General features: G+C 34.6%; 1 protein-coding gene across 5 annotated transcripts in view; it reads left to right on the top strand.

Annotated features, from left to right (window-relative positions):
• The window catches only part of CDH18 (cadherin 18), a 1,017,877-nt gene that overhangs the window by 929,005 nt on the left and 66,942 nt on the right, over positions 1–21,930 (top strand). For all 5 annotated transcript variants that reach the window (XM_086676364.1, XM_086676366.1, XM_086676367.1 and 2 more), the window contains one exon: positions 8,113–8,366. In XM_086676364.1, the coding sequence (XP_086532490.1) occupies positions 8,113–8,366 (254 nt within the window). The remainder of the gene's footprint in view (positions 1–8,112; positions 8,367–21,930) is intronic.

Genomic DNA, 21,930 nt, shown 5'->3' with positions numbered 1-21,930 from the left:
TTGCAAATGCCCATAAAGGCAAATGCATCTGCGCACTTTTTTTTTTAAGAAGAAATAGATGTCTAATTGTAATGAACTATTTCCAAAATCTGAACATTCTTTAGAGATGAGACTATCAAAAAACTCTTCCAAACTGCTATTTTTATTCTTATAAGGTGCTATCTGGAAAGTACTTCTGTTCAACCAGAAGTTAAAGAGAGGAGTCACATTTCAATTCAGTTAAATCTGTCACTATATTTGAAATGACTTTTGACAGAGGACTGCTTTGGGACAACTTTGTTCTTATATTCATAAATAGGCATGGCCATGATGTGATAGCTAATAGTTGAAACTACTTTGGATGTGAATTGGCTGTTTTTTACATGTATATTTATATAATATAATTTACTATGTCAGTTGGAAATTGATAATGTGTTGAAACATCCTGATGAGTTAAGCTGTTCATAACATGGACTATTGGTAAGTTACCATATATATGGAAAGTCACACACAATACACATATAGGGTGTATAAAAATATAAATAACATAATATACAATATATATTTATATATATCACAAAATTATATGTATTTGTTTTTTGAAATAAAAATTTCCCATTTATTTTTTTCCCATCTTCCAGTGACAGCAAGCAAACATAATATTTATTTGTATCAACATCTTTGAAATTATCCACACTGAATTACTCTCTTCTGTGCAGAGAAATTTACAACAGGAAAGTTTGTACATGTGTTCTAGCGTCCACAGAATGTCTACCTTCCAGGAAAGATCTCTGACAAGGACCATAAACCATGGCATGATAAGAAAACCTAACTGAAGAAATGTTATTCAAATCTGTGCCATTTTTCTTAGGTTTGGGCAAAATATTATCATTTAAAATACATTTTTTCATAAGGCAAAATTTAATAATAGTATCAGTTACTATTTCAGGGATTTAGCCATGTTTTTACATGATTTAAAAAAAATAATGTTTATTTATTTTTGAGAGAGAGAAAGTAAGAGCAAGAGAGATAGCAGGGCAGAGAGAGAGGGAGACATAGAATCCAAAGCAAGTTCCAGGCTCTGAGCTGTCAGCATAGAGCCCAACGTGGGGCTTGAACTCATGAACTGTAAGATCATGACCTGAGCAGAAGTCGGATGCTTAACCAACTGAGCCACGCAGGTGCCCCCTTTTTTGTATGATTGAAGTGATATTTGCATATATTAAAATGCATTCAGATGTCAATTCCATTCTTATCCCCCACTGTTGCATTATAAAATCTGGATGAGAATGTAATATAAAAATTGGACCAAGGTGAGAGCATAAGAAGTCTCTTCTCGGGGTGTCTGCATGGCTCAGTTGGTTAAGTGTTGGACTCTTGATCTCAACTCAGGTCATGATCTCATGGTTTCATGAGTTTGGGCCCCACGTAGAGCTCTGTGCTGACAGTGTGAGTCTGCCTGAGATTCTCTCCTCTCTCTCTGCCCCTCCCCTAACTCACATTGTGTGTGTAACTCTCTCTTTCTCAAATAAACATTATAAGTCTCTTTTTCTATTTACAAAAAAAAAAAAAAAAAAGAAAAGAAAGAAAAAAGAAAATTAAAAAAAAGGAATTTTAGGATCTTCTTGAACTCTGAAGTGAATTGATACATAGAACAACTTGGCTAAAGGCTGTTTTCAGTATCTTTCTACCTATGATGGTTATATAAGTCCAGAGGAAGACTATACTAGTGTGATTTAATGAAAAGTAGAAGTGATTAATGAGAAACAATTAAAAAGTCTCGAGTATGTAGAGCAGGCCGGAAAATGATTGATGGGAACGATAACCATCTACAGTAATGCAAAATGTGTTAATATTACAGAGGGAAAAGTATTATTTTATACGTTAGAGAGAGCAATGATATGTAAAAGTAATTACTAGAAGTAATAGGATGAAATTAGGAAACGAAAATTTAAAACGAATATTGGAGTCAACTCATTGACAGTGAACTGCATGAGGATATTGAGCAGTAATTAAAGAGAAGTAAGAAAAACCCCAGTGTCTGAGGACATTAAAGTCACATGAGGATAAGTTCTTCTGGCATGGGCAGAAGAGATAGAGGAATTTATGTGAAAAGCATTTAAGTTTCTTAGCTCTGTGTCTGTGAATTAAGGAAATTATAAAGTTCTGGTAGCCGGAATTAATGAAATTATAATTAATGAAGGTATTCATTTTCATGTTATAAACCAATGCTCGAAAAGATGCATGAATGTATCTTCTAATTGTGGGGATATTATAGTCCACCAAAAATCGATTCATCTTCAGTCACCGAATTGGAATATTCTGTTTCACTCTTTATGTGCTAGAGATTTCAGATCATCTAGCATAGCACTTAAGGGCGCAACGTATGGAGTCCCACTGCCTGAAATCAAATCCCAAGTATACCACTCATGGGTTGTTGACCTGGCAAGTTTAACTTTTCTGTGCCTTGATTTTTCTCACTTGTAAGTGGGAAACAGTTATAACTCATGGAAGTGTTGTAATGGTTAAGTGAGTTAATATATGTTCATTGTTTAGGTCACACATAGGAGTGAGCTATTCGTATTTTAGAAAGAATACAGAAGTTTTCATCTTTCAAACGTAAACTGTAATAGCACTTTTCTGTACTCCAAATACAGCTATGTTTGAGACTGAGCAAGAGCTATTAATCACCCACCATGTCCTAGGAGTTATGCCAGATACCTGAAATATGAAGATGAATTAGATAATATTCTTTCTCTTAGACAAAAAGGAGTAGATGTGAAACATTATAATAATACAAGATGTCAAATGCTAATGGTATAGGTTTACTTAAATTGTTATGAGCTCACAGATAAGAGAGCCAATTTTTCAAAGCTGAAGGAGGGTCAGGGAAAACTTTGCATGGGAAATTACTTTTAGGCATGCATAGAGCAGTATGTAGCAGAGACTAAGAGAAATAAATGTGAGTTAGTGGCTTTATATTTAACTACATTGTCCTTTGAGCATAGAGATCACAGGCAAACAATTTTGAACTTAAAAAAAGGGGGATATTATATGGGGGAATCCATCCTCTAACCAATATAATTGTGGCGTGAGTTATCTGAAATCTATCTTTCCTAGAAAAATGAAGACAGACACAAAAACAACAACAACAAAAAAAACACCTTTATGGCCCACAGCTGCAAAGCTGAAATTTCTGAACACCAAACCTGGAGTCTCATCCTACAAGTGACTGAATTAGAGGGAATGTAAATTGATTAATTTAATTTTGCATTTCTGAGTACCTACGGAATCCTTCTCAGTACCATTGTAGTAAAACGGAGCACATCACAAGTAGAATTACCCCAGGAATGTTTGGGTGGTTAGAAGTTAGAAAGACAGGTATCTTGCATCGAATCATATAAAATTATCTTTTGTGTATGTTATCCATTGCTGATATCCACAATTTCATGTGATTAAAGTGCATTTAATTTTTCTTTTAAGTTGAGAATTGTCAATACCTACCCATGTTGTATTTGTGGTAATTATAGTACTGACACATACTCTATCAAAAATAATTTTAATTTACGAAATTTGGCAACACAAATCCTTGCATTTGTTAAGTATGAGCTGATATGATAGACTGTGTTTATAAATCAGAGAGCTTGAACCAGTCGAACATGTCCAGAGCATTAAACCCCCGGTAAATTCCATAAAAATGAAAAAAAGCATTTGATCGTGTTCCTAGAATATTTCTTCCTGAACATAAGTGCTAGATTAGTAATCTCCAGTAGAATGCTTTTGTATAATTTATGCATACCTACTTCTCATATTAAACACTAATTGATGATCCAGACTTACAGGTTACTAAAAATAGAAAGTTGAAATAAGTTTGCAATTTTGTTAAATTAAATAAACTATATTTGAATTATAAACCTCCATCCCCCACACCAAATATCTTGCTGAGGCAAAATTTATGGAGTAGATAATCGGTAAACAAATTATCAAAGATTTATTTTTCAAAGAGTCTTCAGATAGTTCTAGATGGAAGATTTCTTTCCTTATTTTTTTTTTCTTTAGCTTGAGTGTTTTAATTACTGTTCAGTATGAACATTTTCAGAATACAGCCAGAAAGACCTCTAAAAGCATGGACAGTTGACACTTTAATATAGAACGGAAAAAATATCAGTTTCGTATTCTCATGAACAGTCTCTGGCTATATAATACCCCTTATCAAGTTCATGCAATGCCTCATGTTTATGGAGTTATTCTGTACCTGTTTTTATTTTGGTTTAAGGCAGGAAAAATGGATGTTTTGTGTTTTAAAAACTTCAGCCTGACATTTCATGTTTTTGCTTTCTGTGGTAACTCAATAGCCTGGGCAAATTTTCTTTCTTTTGACCATTTTTCCCTCCAGTATCTTCTTTTTTTTTTTTTTTTTTTTTTTTTTTTTTAAATTTTTTTTTTAACGTTTATTTATTTTTGAGACAGAGACAGAGCATGAACGGGAGAGGGTCAGAGAGAGAGGGAGACACAGAATCCGAAGCAGGCTCCAGGCTCTGAGCCATCAGCCCAGAGCCCGACGCGGGGCTCGAACTCATGGACCGTGAGATCGTGACCTGAGCCGAAGTCGGACGCTCAACCGACTGAGCCACCCAGGCGCCCCCCTCCAGTATCTTCTTATCAAAATCAGGCTTTAGATAATAGATTTCACCATTCCTATTATACTGTTTTTGATATACTATTTTTAAATAAAAAAAAAAAAATCTAGTAACTATGGGAAGTACAACCCACTGGCAGAGTTTTAAATAGTTTCCCAGGAACAAATGATTAGGAGGCAATTACGGGAAGATCTGCTTAAAATGTGTGGATGATGAGTATTTGGAGTAGGAAAAAGGATATTTATAATCCTAATCTAATACCTATGTACTGTTGTCATGTTAATGCAAAACAAAGCATTAACATACTTTATACATACTACTACAATCTCCAATTTAGCAGTTTTTCTATATAAATGAGGTTGTTAAAATGTTTCCATTTACATTAATTTATTTGCTTCTAAAACCCTGTCTCAATCTTAAATAATATTCTCATTCCTTAGTGACTCTAGATGGATCCCTATCCATCCATCAGCCAGTTGTGGCAAACAACTCCTACAAAATGATTGTCACTGCCTTGAGGTAGTTAAATACATGCTAGAGAATCATAAGCATGAAACCATGTGTCCACATAAACAGCCTGTACCTTAGCAGTAGGTAGGCTAGTGTTAAGATAAATGACATCTAAGTTGCCAAAGGACCTGCTAAAAACAAACCAAGAGATGCCTGTCATATTAAATGCACAGCTTGATAGTAATATTTGATAGGGTAGAGGCGGCCAGAATTACCTCTACAAATTTCATTGAGAGTCAGAAAGATGCATAAGTCCACAACATGAATAAATGCAGATGACTCTTACAATCCTCTGTTACAGTGGAAAAGAGATGTTAAGCATCCCCAGTAAACAAATCCTAGGGGCTTTGTTTTGGTTTTAGTTTTAATTTTAGTTTTAGTTTTAGTTTTAGTTTTAGTTTTAGTTTTAATGTCTCAAACACTGAAGTTCAAAGACAGGAGCCTTAATCATTGAAGTTTACCACATGCAGCAGGTTGACTATAACATATTCATCGATTTAAACATATTTAAAACCTGCCAAGGATGTTGCTTTCCATGAGCAAATACCTGGATTCTGACATCCCATGCTCCTCTGTGCCCAGCAGGGATCATATCCATCTACCCAATCCCTGATAGGTGGTAGGTGTGAGCTCTTTCTAGGATAACCATTTAGATTCAAATGAGATGTACTGAATTAGTGAAAGACAAATTCTCATTCACTAATGTTAAGGAGAAAAGGATCAAGGAAGGAAAAGGGGCAATTTATTTGTAATTTAAATTCCCTCAGATAGAAATGACTCACAATTGGTGGAGTCATAAACTGCAGAACCAATGAACACTTCTTTAAAATATATATATCTTGGGGTGCCTGGGTGGCTCAGTTGGTTAAGTGCCCGACTTGGCTCACGACATGATCTCACAGTTCATGGGTTCAAGCCCCGTGTTGGGCTCCATGCTGACTGCTCAGAGCCTGGATCCTTCTTCCACTTCTGTGTCTACCTCTCTCTCTGCCCTTCCCCTCTCTCTCTCTCTTAAAAATAAATAAAAGATTTAAAAAAATAAAAAATATACAGAAATCTAAAATATATAGTAATTTATCATATATATATATATATATGTACACACACACACACACATATATATATGTATATATGATATATGGCCTACTTTTAAGCATTTGAGTCTTTAATAATTTTTTACATTTTCACTTTGTCTTATAAAAACTTGTAAACTATTGCAGTGACCCGGTATTATCCGTGTCCCTGAGATGTATGATAGGTTCTAGGTTCTTAATATCTCATTTGGAAATTAAATGATTGTTTTTTCCTTCTATGCAATCTTCTATGCAATCTCTAGGAAGGCCAATTTTCCAAGGCAATTCAGAAGAGATAAGGGAAATAATCATCAGTAGGACTGATCATTGTGTTTATAAAATCCCATTAAGGACATTCTTTCTGATCAGCTTCTCCTTGGCTCTTAGGGTAAAAGAGACGATCTGAGTTGCCCCACAGGAAATAATCGTTCTTATACACTGCCAAGAAAGAAGGCTGCACGGCTGAAGCATCCTAGTAGAAAATCAGTGCAGAAATAGGGATGAAATTTTTTTCAGTTTCTTCCCATAGGTATTAATCAGGCAGACCAGCATCAGTGGATACTTCACCAGGCTTTAAAACGGCTGACCTCTGGATCCGTTGCACTAACATCACTCTGAAAACTTTTGACACTGTTAACCTAAATCTGAGCTCATTTTAGGTCATAGAGTCTATTACATGCATCAAGTCTAAAATTTTGCATTCAGTTATGTGGAAAAGTACTTCCTCTTAGAAACGATACATAGCTGCTTATAGGTACTCTCATATCTGATTTTGTATCATTATCATGTTCATAAAACTAGTATGTCTATGGAATTAAATATACAGTGATATAAATGTCTATTTACCATTTTATATCCTGTAAAGACCATATATTCCTTGGGGCAAATTCATTATTATAAGTAAATTCATGACTCTTGACCTATATTATTAATAGAAGAAATATATATATTGGCCAGATGATTTTAAAATAGAAGACAAAAAAAACCCTAAAAAAACTATGAGAAAGTATTGATATGGACTCAAAGCTAAAAAAGCAAATGGTATAAACAAATAGAAAAAGATTATAATTTTGGACATCTGGATGACTCAGCTAAGTGTCAGACTCACAGTTTTGTGAGTTCAAGCTGCACATTGTGTTATGCACACCGACCTCCCAGAGACTGCTTGGGATTCCCTCCCTCTCCCTCTGCTCCTCCCCTGCTCATGCTCTCTCTCTCAAAATGAATAAAAAACTCAAGAAAAAAGATTATAATTTTAAAAAGTAGATCAAACATCAACATATATTAAAGAAAATTAACACAAAACAAATACATGAAGTGGTTTTAGCATCAAAATAGAAAATAAATATAATTAATACAATAAAAATAAGATTCAAAAGTCTGTATAAAATATTTTACGAAGATTCTAAGGAAATATTGTTAAATGGGAAACTTAAAATTTATCAGATTATAAAATAAAATACCAAGTGTAAAGCCAGCAAGGTGAAAGTAAGATGATGATAGATAAAAATCAATAATACACCATAATTTATTTAAATGCAAAACAAAACCCTATTTTTAAAGTCAAAAAATTAGCAACAAATATTTTTTTAAGATTGCTAATGCAGACTCAAGAGAAGGTAGAAGTTACTGGAGACTAAGGATGGTTTGCCTTTGGGAAATATTTTTTTGTTCCTAGTTTTTATCATATTTATACCTGTGAAAAATTAAAGTTGATTCGGACTTGAGCTTTCATGATTTTTGTTTTAGATGTTATTGTGAAGATGAACTTCATAGTCTGTTGACAAATGGAAATAGATTGACTTAAATCTATCCATGTTTGTTTTAAAGAATGGGAAAAAAGGGCTTGTTTGAAATGTCATGGCACTCATAATAGTGGAAAACTTATTTATATATATTTTTCCCAACAGCCACTGAACTATGAGAAAAAGAAGTCATATACTCTCACCATAGAAGGAGCAAATACACACCTTGATTTTCGCTTTTCTCACTTGGGTCCTTTTAAAGATGCTACCATGCTGAAGATCATCGTTGGGGATGTAGATGAACCACCACTGTTTTCCATGCCTTCTTATGTCATGGAAGTCTATGAAAACGCCAAGATCGGGACTGTTGTTGGCACAGTTTTGGCACAAGATCCTGACAGCGCCAATAGCTTAGTAAGGTATGGGATGCTTTAATCTTTAGACATGTAAAGATCTTTATTGCCTCTTGCAGTAATTTTAAATGAATAAAAGAAAATGTGAAATATTTAATTTGCATGCTATTATATTAATATAATTAAATTATAATATTAATTGATTTTTTGAGTAGTGTAGCAGGTGGGTTTCTGTCAGATTTAGCTAACAGCCTTGAATGCAGGTAACCCTTGCACAACATGGCCTTGAAGCGCGGAGGTCCACTTGTACGTAGATTTATTATTATTATTTTTTGATAATAGTACTACAAATGTATTTTCCCTTCCTTATGATTTTCTTTATTTTGTAGTTTATTTATTTATTTTGAGGGGGGAGGGGCAGAGCAAGGGAGAGACAGAATCCTAAGCATGTGACAGCACAGAGCCCAACATGGGGCTTGAACTCATGAACTATGAGATCATAACCTGAGCCAAGGTCAAGAGTCAGTTGCTTAACGATCTGAACCACTCAGGTGTCCCATTCCTTACCATTTTCTTAATAATAAATTCTTTTCCCTAGTTACTTTATTGTAAGAATACAGTATCTAGTACATATAACATGAAATATATGTTAATTGACTATGTTATTGGTAAGGTTTTCAGTCAACAGTAGGCTTAGTATTTAAGTTTTTGGGTAGCCAAAAGTTATATGTGGATTCTCAATTATGTATGAATGGAAGAGGTCAACACCTCTAAATCCTGCATTTGTCAAGGGTCAGTTGTTTATTGTTCACCACATAGATCACATTTGCCATTTGACTTGATAGATATGAGCACAATTGAATGGAAAAGCTATATAGAAATCTTGAACTACAAACTAGAGAATCTTGTGTCCTGAGTGATAGGAAATACAGCTACAGTACAAAGCAAGTATTTAGGAATAATACTCATCTCTGACTCCTGTTTCTGTCACAAGAGTTGTGGGCATATAGGAAATGTTCTACCCTTATCTGTAAAACAAAATTAACATCTATATTTTGGGATTATTGTAAGAATTCGTGAAGCAATGCGCATGAAATGCTAAACAGAGTCACTTGCACCTAACAGTCACTCAAAAAATGCTTATTTGTCTAAGGCAGCATAGAGTGCTACTTAAAGAAGTACTTCTTTTTTTTTAGTGTTTATTTTTGAGAGAGATAGAGAGCATGTGCACACACACACACACACACACACGCACACACGAGTGGGGGAGGGGCAGAGACAGAGGGAGACACAGAATCTAAAGCAGTCTCTAGGCTCTGAGCTGTCAGCATAGAGTCTGACACAGGGCTGGAACTTACAAACTGTGAGATCATGACCTGAGCTGAAGTTGGACATTCAACCAACTGAGCCCCCTAGGGGCCCTGAGAAGTACTTAGCTCTTAAAGACAGGAAGACCGGGGTGGGAATTCTGACATCTTAGTAGCTGTGTGATCTTCCACTCATTCAACCTTGCTGAATCTCAAATATATGAGCAAAGAATAATAATGTTGTTTAAATATGTTGATAGAATTAAGTTAAATTATTATAAAATCCTTAGCACAGTCAGGAAGTGCTCACTAAATATTTTTTCTATTGTAAGATGTCATGCAGTAGTGATCATTAAAGCTTTCCTCGCATGCTCAAAAAGATGTTTTCTTTTTCTTAAAAAAAAAAATAATGTTTTTATTTTTGAGAGAGAGAGACAGAGCATGAGTCGGGGAGGGGCAGAGAGAGAAGGAGACGCAGAATCCGAAACAGGCTCCAGGCTCTGTCAGTACAGAGCCCTACACGGTCTCCAACTCATGAACCACGAGATCATGACCTGAGCCGAAGTTGGACACTTAACCGACTGAGCCACCCAGGCGCCCCTTTTTTCTTTTATTTTCTTTCTTTCTTCCTTTCTTTTCTTTTCTTTTCTTTTCTTTTCTTTTCTTTTCTTTTCTTTTCTTTTCTTTTCTTTTCTTTTCTTCTCTTCTCTTCTCTTCTCTTCTCTTCTCTTCTCTTTTCTCTTTCTTTCTTTCTTTCTTTGTTTCTTTCTCTCTCTCTCTCTCCCTCTCTCTTTCTTTCTTTCTCTCTCTTTCTTTCTTTTTATCTCAATTTTGATAAAATCAAGAGGTTAGATGCATGGACAAGACTCTTTAGTTTCCTTGTATTTATACCTTGGATAATCCTAAAAACCTAGAAAGTTTGAAATCTTTAACAAATCAGTCTACTTTCTCCCATCAAGTCTTTATTCTTAGTCTCTTTATTTATTATCTTTTTGAACAGAAGCTATTATAGTACATGTTCTCCTTGATATCTATGTAATGTTTATAAAGGATTTCAATTTCCTTTTTCATAAGCATTATTATTTCAGTTTTAAAAGAAATGCCCACAGCACCCATGCATGGACAGAAACAACTCTCTGTGCCCTAATGTGTATATTCAACACTCCTGTTCCAACTGTGAGTACAGAAACAACACCTTATCAATGGACAACCCCTCTGTCACACTGACATCAAGAGCTGGGCATTGCTTGCATTTGCAGGATAGGCAAACTATATAAAATAATATGCATAAACCCAATTATAATAATTGATAACTGATTAAGGGATGAAAATATGAGTCAATATGCTTAGTTGTCAAATGAGAGGAAAGACCACTATGCTTCATTATTCCGTAAAATCCCATATTCCAAAAACATTTTTGACACTTAAATAAAGAGTAAAATTATTCTTACTACATTAAAAACTTAGAGCTTTGGAAAAGATATTTTTAAATGTGTCCATCCTTTACCAAAAGAGGACAACACAGTTTGAGAATAAAAATATTTGATGTTCTTACTTTGATGTGAAAACAATTGGTAAGAGTTTCTTTTGAAAATTAGATATTGGGGCGCCTGGGTGGCGCAGTCGGTTAAGCGTCCGACTTCAGCCAGGTCACGATCTCGCGGTCCGGGAGTTCGAGCCCCGCATCGGGCTCTGGACTGATGGCTCAGAGCCTGGAGCCTGTTTCCGATTCTGTGTCTCCCTCTCTCTCTGCCCCGCCCCCATTCATGCTCTGTCTCTCTCTGTCCCAAAAATAAATAAACGTTGAAAATTAGATATTAATGATATATTCTGTAATTTATATTTACAAAACAATCAAATTTTCAAAACATTATGAGTAGAATATATGTTCAAAAAGGTATACAGAAGGGAGGAAAAACTTGAGGTTCAGAGACAAACTTCTCTCAGTGTTGTTCTTTCTGTACCAACGTTCACACAAAAAACCCACTCATTCCATATAGAACAGTGGTTCTCATCTAAGGACAACGCACACACACGCACACCAGGAGATATTTGGCAATATCTCAAGACATGCTTGGTTGTCACACCTGGGGGAGGAATACTATCATCTGTCACTAGAGGTCAGGGCTGGTGTTGGAACATCCTAAAATTCACAAGAGAGTCCCCACCAGAGAGGAGTTGCTGTTCCAAACTATCAGTAATTCTGAAGATGACATAGAGTAAGCCAAACTGGGTTGTGCATTGGTAAAACTGGAGGACTAATTGGGTCACCTGGATGGCGCAGTCAGTTAACCATCTGACTTCGGCTCAGGTCATGATTTTGCAGTTCATGGGTTTGAGCCCCACATTGGGCTCAACGCTTGACAGCTTGGAGCCTGCAGCCTGCTTCAGATCCTGTGTCTCCCTCTCTCTCTGCCCCTACCCTGCTCACATTCTATCTCTCTCTCTCTCTTTCTCTCTCAAAAAATAAATATATATATTTTCATTTTAAATGGAGGACTAAAGGGGTGTCTGGGTGGCTTTGTCGGGTAAGTGTCTGGCTTCGGCTCAGGTCATGATCTCGCAGTTCGAGAGTTCAAGCCCTGCGTGGGGCTCTGAGCTGACAGTTCACAACCTGGAGCTGCTTTGGATTCTGTGTCTCCTTCTCTCTCTGCCGCTCTCTGGCTCATGCCCTGTCTCTGTCTCTGTCTCTCCCTCTCTCTCTCCAAAATGAATAAATGTTAAAAATAAAAATAAAAATAAAGAAAAATGAAGGACCAATTATACTCCTGGAAAGCAATTCTGAAAAGATATATGTGAGGACTGCAAATCAGTATGTATGTCTTACATACATGCATACCATGTGGGTGTTTCAGCATATACATTTTATTAAATAAAATAAAATATTTATATATAATAATTGCACCATAATATTATTGATTGCCTCAGTAATTGCACTATGTTATTAGAAGCTTTTAATTGAACACTTGCTATGTTAGATACATTCTCCCAGTTTCTGGGATGCAAAGATGATTGGTATATTGTCTCCAAATGCTAATATTGAGATGTAGGAAGCCATTAACATATACATTATTCTTTTCACTTTGTTTTGGTTAGAAAACTAAAATGAATCCTTCCAAAGCTGCCTTAAAATAATTGGCTCCATAGCTGCTGTTTGGGGGCATAATTTACATAATATTTATTCCTTATTTTAATAAAAATGTGTCATTCACATGGGCCTCTAGGTGTAAACAGTGAATAAAAGACAGAAAACATTAACAAACACAAAAGCAAGCTATACTTCCACCTTTCTCAGGGACCAAATGTTTGTACTAATTAAGGAAAGCACTTTGAAAAGATGTATCTTGCAATGAGCCCTGAAATGCAATTAACTCCCAGTTTGTAGAATTGATAATGAAAGGGAGTGTGAGTCTTACAGGCATTGGTGAAAAGCTTCCTGACTTCAGTCTTTGTGTTTCCATTTTCTAAGCTATTAGTAACATTCTCCAGATTTCTAAGAACATACCATGTCTAGCTTTTGTCTCTTTTAACTCAAAACAAGAATGTGCAATTTGCAGCAATATAACCATCACTTTTAAAAAAATAGAATCAGGACCAGGCTATTTACTAGCAATGTAGAAACCCTTGATTTAAACAGACTGTACTCATTTCCCAGTGTATTACAAATGGAATTTATGAATTTCTTGAGTAGCTACTGAGAGATGAACAATCCTATGTTGGACATGAGAAGTGAGAGAGCTTTCTAGAAATGTGAGCTTATATCATGTGACCTTTTAATGGCACATTAAAAATAGTGACTGTTCTTTGCTTGCTATCTGTGGGCCAGGGGCTCTAAATAGCATGCTAAATGCTCTTGAAAGAAACCTAAAGTGTCTATGTTATTCATCCCATTCTACAGACGAAGAATTGAGGGGTCAGAAAGTTGAGTCATTTGGTCAAGTTCACATAGTGATAAAGTGGCCGACTCCAAATTTAGATCCAGTTTTACTTTACGCCCAAAACCCTGTTTTTTTTAAAAGCAGTAGTATGTGGCCTCCCATATATCTCAACTTACCACTAATAACAGCAACAACAAAAACTGCATTTACAGAAGTCACATATCATAAAGTAGGAAGCAGATGATTACACGTTTAGAAAGCCCATTGATTGAATTCCAGTACTTGCCATCTTGTATTTGTGTGGATGCATTTCACACGCTAGGAAAAGAAATACTGAAGACAGTCGAGTCTCATCTCAGAAGCAAAACTGTTCTTAATTTTAGAGTTTCCTCGTATTGTGAAGTCTAAGACATACGCTACTTGATCTAGTGCAACAGTAAGAAAATTACAGAAGTCCTCAATATTTCTCATAGAATGAAGAGCTTTTGTATAAATTTATATGAATAAGTACAGTCCCCCCAACTTTCCTTCTTTTCCACTGTGATTCATAATCTGATTTTATCTGTATATTACCTTATTGTTAAAATTGTTAATGTTTTCTGTGTATAATAACCGTAAAGCAACCAGAAGGAAATATTAATTGTGCATAATTGTGTCAAATGCTCAGCATGACACTTTTTAGGAACAATAGCCTATTTATATGCTAATATAAGAAACAAAAGAAAATTTTGATCAGACTTGGAAATATTGCCAAATTTTTAAAAAATTGTTAAAATAGCTGAAGTGTTTGTTCAGTCACTTTTGAGTTTAGTTCTAGCTTTAGTGAACAAATGCTTCCTGTATATTTACTGCATCCTTATAATGGTGCCTTTGTTTTTCCTATGCATTTCTAAATTTTCACATAGTCTGTGATGAGATAGGAGTTAGGAATACTTCATTAATTTGGAATGCCATAACAGCAAAAAATAAGAGATATTTCAAAATAATGACAAAGTCATGTTGCAAAGTTGAAAAGTAGAGTCAAAAAATACTGATGGAGGCTTGCATGTAGGATTCATATTCATGGAAGGAAGATGAAAAATAAGCAGAAAATATGTTTCAAATGTATTCATGTGAAAAATATCATCTGATATACAATGGGTTTTTATTATACAGGCAAAATTTATTTATAAAACTTTAGCTTATTATAAGTCAAGAATACCTTACCTGGATCATTAATAGCAAGCCCTCATCCACCCTCATCAAAACTATTATAGTCTTCTAATACAAAGACAACTCATTAGGGACATTTCATGCAAACAGGGCAGAGATAGAGAAAGCAAGCTCCCACTTAAAATCAGAAGTCTTTGTCCATGACTTGTGTTTTATAATTGTATCATGTTATATATAGTTAGCACATTTACACTAATAACTTGACCATTAAATGTCATGTGAATATGACATTTGAGAATGTAACGGGACCTAAAGATGACTGACAGGACCCTGTTCTTATATAGATGCAAATATCTGTAGACTAAGAAGGTTGAATGATTCACAGAGCTAACTAATCACAGAGACTGGATAAGAATGTGGTCACTTTGACCATGCTTCAATAAAGATACAGAAGACTCCTGCAGATTTTTCCAGTCGGGGGCCCAAATTTATCTAACAGTTTTGTTTGTGGTGGCAACCACTCCAAATCACAGTCATGACCCCAGAAGAAGAACTTATTTTCTGGGTGGGCCTGTGTAACTCATTTAGCCCTGGAATGAAAACTTAAACCCTGGCTTAGTGACACTGTGCTAGTCTACTGACTGGAAACAAAACACCCAAATAGAAATTTTTCAAAGAAATAATAAGTGCTTATCATGGTTCCATAGCATTCTAAAACTCAGGATTATTGGAATTTCTGATATCTCAGTTACGTAGAGGCATGAATAAAAGAGGGAAGCATCATATTTGTGCAGAGATTTTAATTCTTTAGATAGTTTTGTTTCATTGGATCAAAGTTTTGGTTAAGGAAGTTAAAAAGCTTTCTAAAGTATATGTGTGCTATATGTGCTCCCCATTTTATTGATCACAATACACACTCTGAAGTTGCAAATGGTACTTGTGTTTATTTTTTTTTTTTTTCAGAAAGATTATTTTCTGAATGTGTAGATTGTGGAGTAAATTGTATCTCCAGAGTAAGCTACAGGAACCTTAAATCCTTTAATGAATCTAAGCTATCCTGCAGATGTGTGACTTTTGGTTAAATTAAAGATGAAGCCACATCACTATAATATCCCACAGGGTGTATATTGATTAAACTTTATCCCATCTATTGATCATAATCAGTAAAACTTACAAAAGCTGCTGTTGGGGAGGCAAAAATCTCAAATAAATTTGCTTTACCACTCACATTCTGTATCTAGAAGTATCTAAAATATGGCAACAGGAAGAGGTCTCCTAAACTTCAAGCCAACTGATGTTTCTCTAAGTAAATCACTGTAAAAATAGATTTCCATTACATAAGTTTTAAATTAATTTCTTATAGTGAAATGGACAGACTATAATGAAAGTAATAGGTGCCTCTGAGGACCGAAATTTTATTATTGAAATGAAAAATAACTTTCCAGTGCACTTTAACATGACTAATAATTATCTTGAGTCTATGCCTACATAATCAAAGGGAAATTGAGTGTCAGATGACGAACTGGGTAATTTGTTTAAAGTTGCTTCTGTTAAGAAAAATACTTGAATAAAAGGAATCATTACTGAGATTCACTGTTTGCTGTGGCCGTAACTTGTCTGCAGATTTGTTGGTCCGTAAATTCTAATTTGAATAATGAACTTTCATCATATTTCAGTGTAATGCATTTTCTCTTTACTTATTTCATGAATACATATTTACTAGAAATATGAAATGATGCATATGTTGTATGACAGGAAAGAAGGTAGTTGTAGGGATAAAAATTATAACCTAGAATGGTACATGATGATGGCAACTTTGCAAGAAAATCTCCTATGCCTAATGTGCATTATGCGTATGCATATGCCTGTCTCCTATGCCTATGCCATTTATGTGCCAGGGGGAAATTAGTTAAAGTTTGACTAGGGAACTGGTCCAGTTAGAGGGTTCTTAAGGACTACTGGTGAAATCTGAGCTGGCATAAGCTTAAATTGTATTTACTCTAGTCTATAGCCAGGAGATTACTAGTTCCTCACAGACAGCATCTTATTGATCATTGATCATAAAATTTCACAAGTAGCATTGAATATAGATGTTTTCTTGGTGATAATTTCACTAAGGATGCAGTGAGCATTTAGTGGTGGTAGGGATACAATGGTGTGTCATAATCATCGTATTAGAGTAAAACTTGTATCTGTCTCAACATTTCCTCCCTCCTACTACCCCTTTGACCACATATGTCTGTATATTTGTCCAAGGAATTAACTAGACATACTATGGAGTGTCACAATATTACAGCTTGAGATAATATCCAGAACTATGAGTTCATTGAAATACTGTGGGAAGTAAAAGTGGATCTGTCCTTTTATCAGTATTTAGATATCTCTCGATCACAGAGGAAAATAAATTAAGCTCTCATTCTTATAAAAAAAAAAAGTTGTTTGTTTCCTGCATGATTCTAACAAATTTCAAATGTATATATAAAGGATATTAGGAATCCATAAAAAATTATCTCTATATGAAAACATACTGCTCTAGATAAGTAAAATATGATGACGCATTAGACTGACTATTTCTACCAAATGTATATAAAAGAAGTAAAGACTCCTATGGAATGCCTTAATTAATTTCACTTTAGGTATTAACGGGGCCTCCTTAATATTGTTGAATAATTGGTTAGTTTGATTAGTTCATTCATTCACTTATGAGGCAAAGTCATACACCTATGCTACTATGGGTGAAAGAAAAAAGAGCTTTACTCTCATATAGTTTCCAAATAAAATGACTCATGTGCACTGAGTAAGGAATTATGAATAATTTAATTTTCTGATAGATCTTTTAGAAACAAACAGTAGTTATTGCTATTTATGCGGAGGAACTTCTTCATTCAATAATAATCCTTATTCAGATCCTGTTGTGCTTACATCACTTTGCCAGAAAAAAACAAAACAGAAAAGAACAAACAAACAAACAAAAAAAACACTTCCTGTTTGTGAACTTTCTCAAGGTTTCCAAGAGAAAAAACCTTCCTAAAAGGCATTAAAACAAATGAAATTTCTCTATTGAGGCCTATCATTTGATACTCAAACATAAAATCGTTTCAAATATTATCCTGTATGATCCTCACAATAAAATTATGACGTAGGTCATATCTGCATTTTTTTACAAAGAAAGCTCAGACAGGTGATACATTAAGTTATAGAGCTAAAAAGTGGTTTAGCTTGATGAACATCATTCACTTGGTTTCCAGACTTGTGTTAATTTCCTTACTGTGTAACACCATTTTCACACATGCTAGATCTATTTTAGAAACAAATTTCCAAAGAGTTCATCTTTTCATTCTGAATAAATCAAGGCCAGGACCTACAGCTTGTACACAGAGTAGAAGAATATAGATGTTTTCAAGGGGTCTGAAGAGGTTATTGCCTCTAAGGTATATGGAAATTGGGAAATTTGTTCTTGGGAAAAGCCCCTACAACATTCTTCTTTTTTATCTGTGCATCTTCAAGAGCCTATCTATTCATTTAGCCTATAAAAATGCATTGCGAGTTTAAGTTTCCCCACCAAACACCTCTAGTCACCTCTGCTACAAAGAGAGCAGTTCCATTTTCTCACCGGCTTAGTTGAAGATATGATTAAATCATATAAATATGCTATAAATACAAATATATTTTATTTTAAAGTAAGCTCTTATTACTCAAGTGTAACACTATGTTAAGGGCAATAATATTGATTGGAGCACTAATCTATGGGTGAAGGAAAGAACTTCTTTCTTTATAGTATCTACAAGCGACAGTAGGAAGCTTCTCTTTCTCTTTTTCTCTTGCTAGGCTAGTAGCCAATACCAGAAGAATAGTGGTCTGAAAAGTGCCACCCAGTTTTGCAACCAGAACTAAGATATCTCACTGTGTCTCTCTTTCTCTTAGTTTTAAATTTTGTACCTTCTCGATGATCCATAATGTACCTCTCCCTAATGCTTACCCTTCAAGACTGATCAAAACCATGTCTAAAGTCTTGTTTTGCTTAGAATTTTACTATTCTGTCTGATTTTAAACTCTGAGCATCAATCATGTTAGTTTGCAAATAATTTATTTTCCTTTTCTTGTCTGTTTGCTTAACTAAATCATGTCTAAGTAATCCCCAGTTCTTACTTCCTCTCTTTGAATATCCCTCATTCCTTTCTTGTACTCCTTCAAAGAAATATTTTTGAATGAATAAAGCCTTAAATATTGCCTACTTCTTTTTTAAAGGGAGCTTGCAAATATTACTTAATGTACTTATATTCTATTTTAATCTCTTGCCCTAACTAGCTCCTTGATGTTGGATAAAATTCTTCATCACTCCATACCTCAGTTTCTTCCTCTGTAAAAAAAAAGGGCTATTAATAGTACCCAACTCATGCAAACTGTTTTCAGTTTGCAGTGAACTAACCCTTAAAGCACAATATGGTACACCATGAAAGCTCCATGAATGTGACCTTTCTTTACCTCGTTTTAGATAGCTTTTGTAAATAACTCGTATATGTGTGTTTCCTTCAAGTCTTAAATATATCATCTTGGTATAGTCTTAGATGAAGAGAGAAAGTAGAATTTGAAGAAAAATATATTTAAACATCTTGCCAAGTTACATATACTCTTGTCTCAGTTTACACTGGTTACTTTATTATACCAATGGACTAGAATATTAAAAAAAATACTTCTTAGAACTTTAATTTCTCAAGTTTTATCATTAATCCCAATTTAGAATTTACATCATCTACACAAATGGCTACTTGATTTTCTGTTTGCTGGATATCCCTGAAATGCCAAATTAACATTAGCATTGAAAAACACCTAAATATTTATATATGATGTCATAAAGTATTAAGATGCTGTGTTGACTTTTTAGAGGTTTGTAAAAGGAAATAAGTGGATGTTATTATGAAAATATTTTTAAAAGTTACCTACTGAGAATATTTTCATCTATTTTTATTTGGTAAACAGTTTCGTGGACCCATGTGACTTCTTAATTTTATATAATTAGCACTGAATGATTCTACATTTAATCCCCCAAATAGTTGTAAATCATTTATTTTTTTCTCACATTTTCCTTTTTTTTCCTGAGCTTGTATTTGTGTGGCCAGGAAGAAATCCAAGGCTAGAATAAAGCAGAACTATTTAGTTCTACTTGAGTTGAAATTCAATTGCAACTCCACATACAAGACTCAACATCCAAGCATCCCCTAATATCTAGCCCTTATACTGTAGATTTCCCAAGAGAGTCAGGACACATAGAAAGCTACGACGTAAATAACATGAGACTGAAGACACATACCTAGCATTGTACCTACCATTTGAAATAAAAGTTAAATATATATATATACATATAAATATACATATACTTATATATAAATATATGTATATATGTATATTTATTTATATATATTTATATATATAAATGTATGTATATTTATATGTGTATATATATATTTAAATATATTTATGTATATATTTAATTCAGCTAAAGGGCATATTTATTCTGAAAGTATTTAATCACTAATGCTAGCATTTACATTACAAAGCTCTGTGTGAGGTACCTAAAAGAGAACAGATTATCCTGATACTGAGACAATGCATTTTATAGTCTTAATTTAGCTTAGAAACAGAAATCCAATTTTTTTTTTCCCGAGACTGACGGCTCAGTTCTGAAGTGATCAGATTTCTTTTTTTTTTGTTTTTTTTTTGTTTGTTTTTGTAATTGTTTTTTAATGTTTACTTATTATTGAAAGTCAGAGAGAGTCAGAACGTGGACAGGGGAGGGGTAGAGGGAGAGGGAGACACAGAATCTAAAGCAGGCTCCAGGCTCCGAGCTGTCAGCACAGAGCCTGACACGGGGCTCAAACCCACGAACGGTGAGATCATGACCTGAGTCCAAGTCGGATGCTTAACCGACTGAGCCACTCAGGTGCCCCTGAAGTGATCAGATTTCTAAGATGGGGCATGTTCTCCCATATTTCATAGGGATGTGTTGATAACAATGTAATCTGAGCTTTGCAGAAAACTTTGCAATTGAATATGTTTTAATTTTAGGTCTGACTTTCCAATACAGAAATCACTGTTTTTAGGGTATCTAAACATGGAAAGTATCTTCAAGACAGGTTAATGACAACTAACTTTAGATGATGTAATAACCCAGATTTCCAACCGATTACATTAAAAAAAAACGTATTCCTTTCCCGTGACAAGACTTCTCACTTCTAAGCAATCCAGCCCTCATCCTCAGCATCAGGCCTCTGGACAAAGAATATTATGAGAATTTTTTGTGATGTGAATGCAAGTCAAAATCAGTTTCAGTGTACCATGACCTAATGTTTTGGGAAAGCCCAATGACATCGCCCTTCCCCACTGTTCTGTAGCATCTGGATTTCGTACCTTTTCTCTGAAATCAGTTTTGCTTTTCACCTGTTCTTCATGTTTAAATGCCTTCATTATGTTGAACTTTCTTCAATTAGCATGTAGTTATTATTAGAACAGTCAATGCAAAATGGTCTATTTCTTGCTTTGATAACACAGTTTACAAGGGTTATATTCTGGCTCTTTTAGTGTTCTTAGGATGGTCTACAGTTTTGATTTGCATGATCTATTAATCTTCTATAATGTGTGCGCAGGATTACCCACAGGTTGTTACAAGGTTTCACACCTTTGCCTTAAATTCTACATATTCTGTTATATTACATTACATACATTACACCTATTAAAGGCATGGAGTTGTATTTCAACATTTATACTCTCGTCCAGAAACTATGGTGAATTTTGAAATATTTCCACCATCACAATCATCTATCCTATGTATTTACCAAACTTCTGAGATTTCCCTCATGCTAAAAGGGAAGAAGTGTCTCTGTTACTTTCGATGGAAATCCTTGTATTTGTTCTCTGGAACCCAATCCCGCTCACCTTCTCATAAATTTTACCATTTTAGGTATTTCACTCTTTAAAAGGATCATTACCTTCAGCAAAGACAGTGCTTAATATCCCCAATAAAAGAAAAAAAAATATTGAACCACTTCTCTGATGATATATGGCAGCACTTTCTCTGATCTCTATTCTTGGATGACGGTATCCAGTAAAGTATCATGACTCTGGGGCTCCATATGTTCACATTCAATATCCTCTTGAGTCCACTGTTTAAAAAAAAAACATACTTTATATTTTATTGAAGATATTCTTTTCAAGTTAACTAATGATGCCCATCTTTCAAAATCCAATCAACCCTTACTAACCTCACTTGGCCTCTTAATAGAATTCACTCTAATT

This window comes from Puma concolor, chromosome A1 (assembly GCF_028749965.1).
Source record: "Puma concolor isolate L17-30 chromosome A1, mPumCon1.1.hap2, whole genome shotgun sequence".
Lineage (NCBI taxonomy): Eukaryota > Metazoa > Chordata > Mammalia > Carnivora > Felidae > Puma > Puma concolor.
The sequence above is the reverse complement of the archived record's forward strand: the minus strand, read 5'-3'. Positions and strand labels throughout refer to the sequence as shown.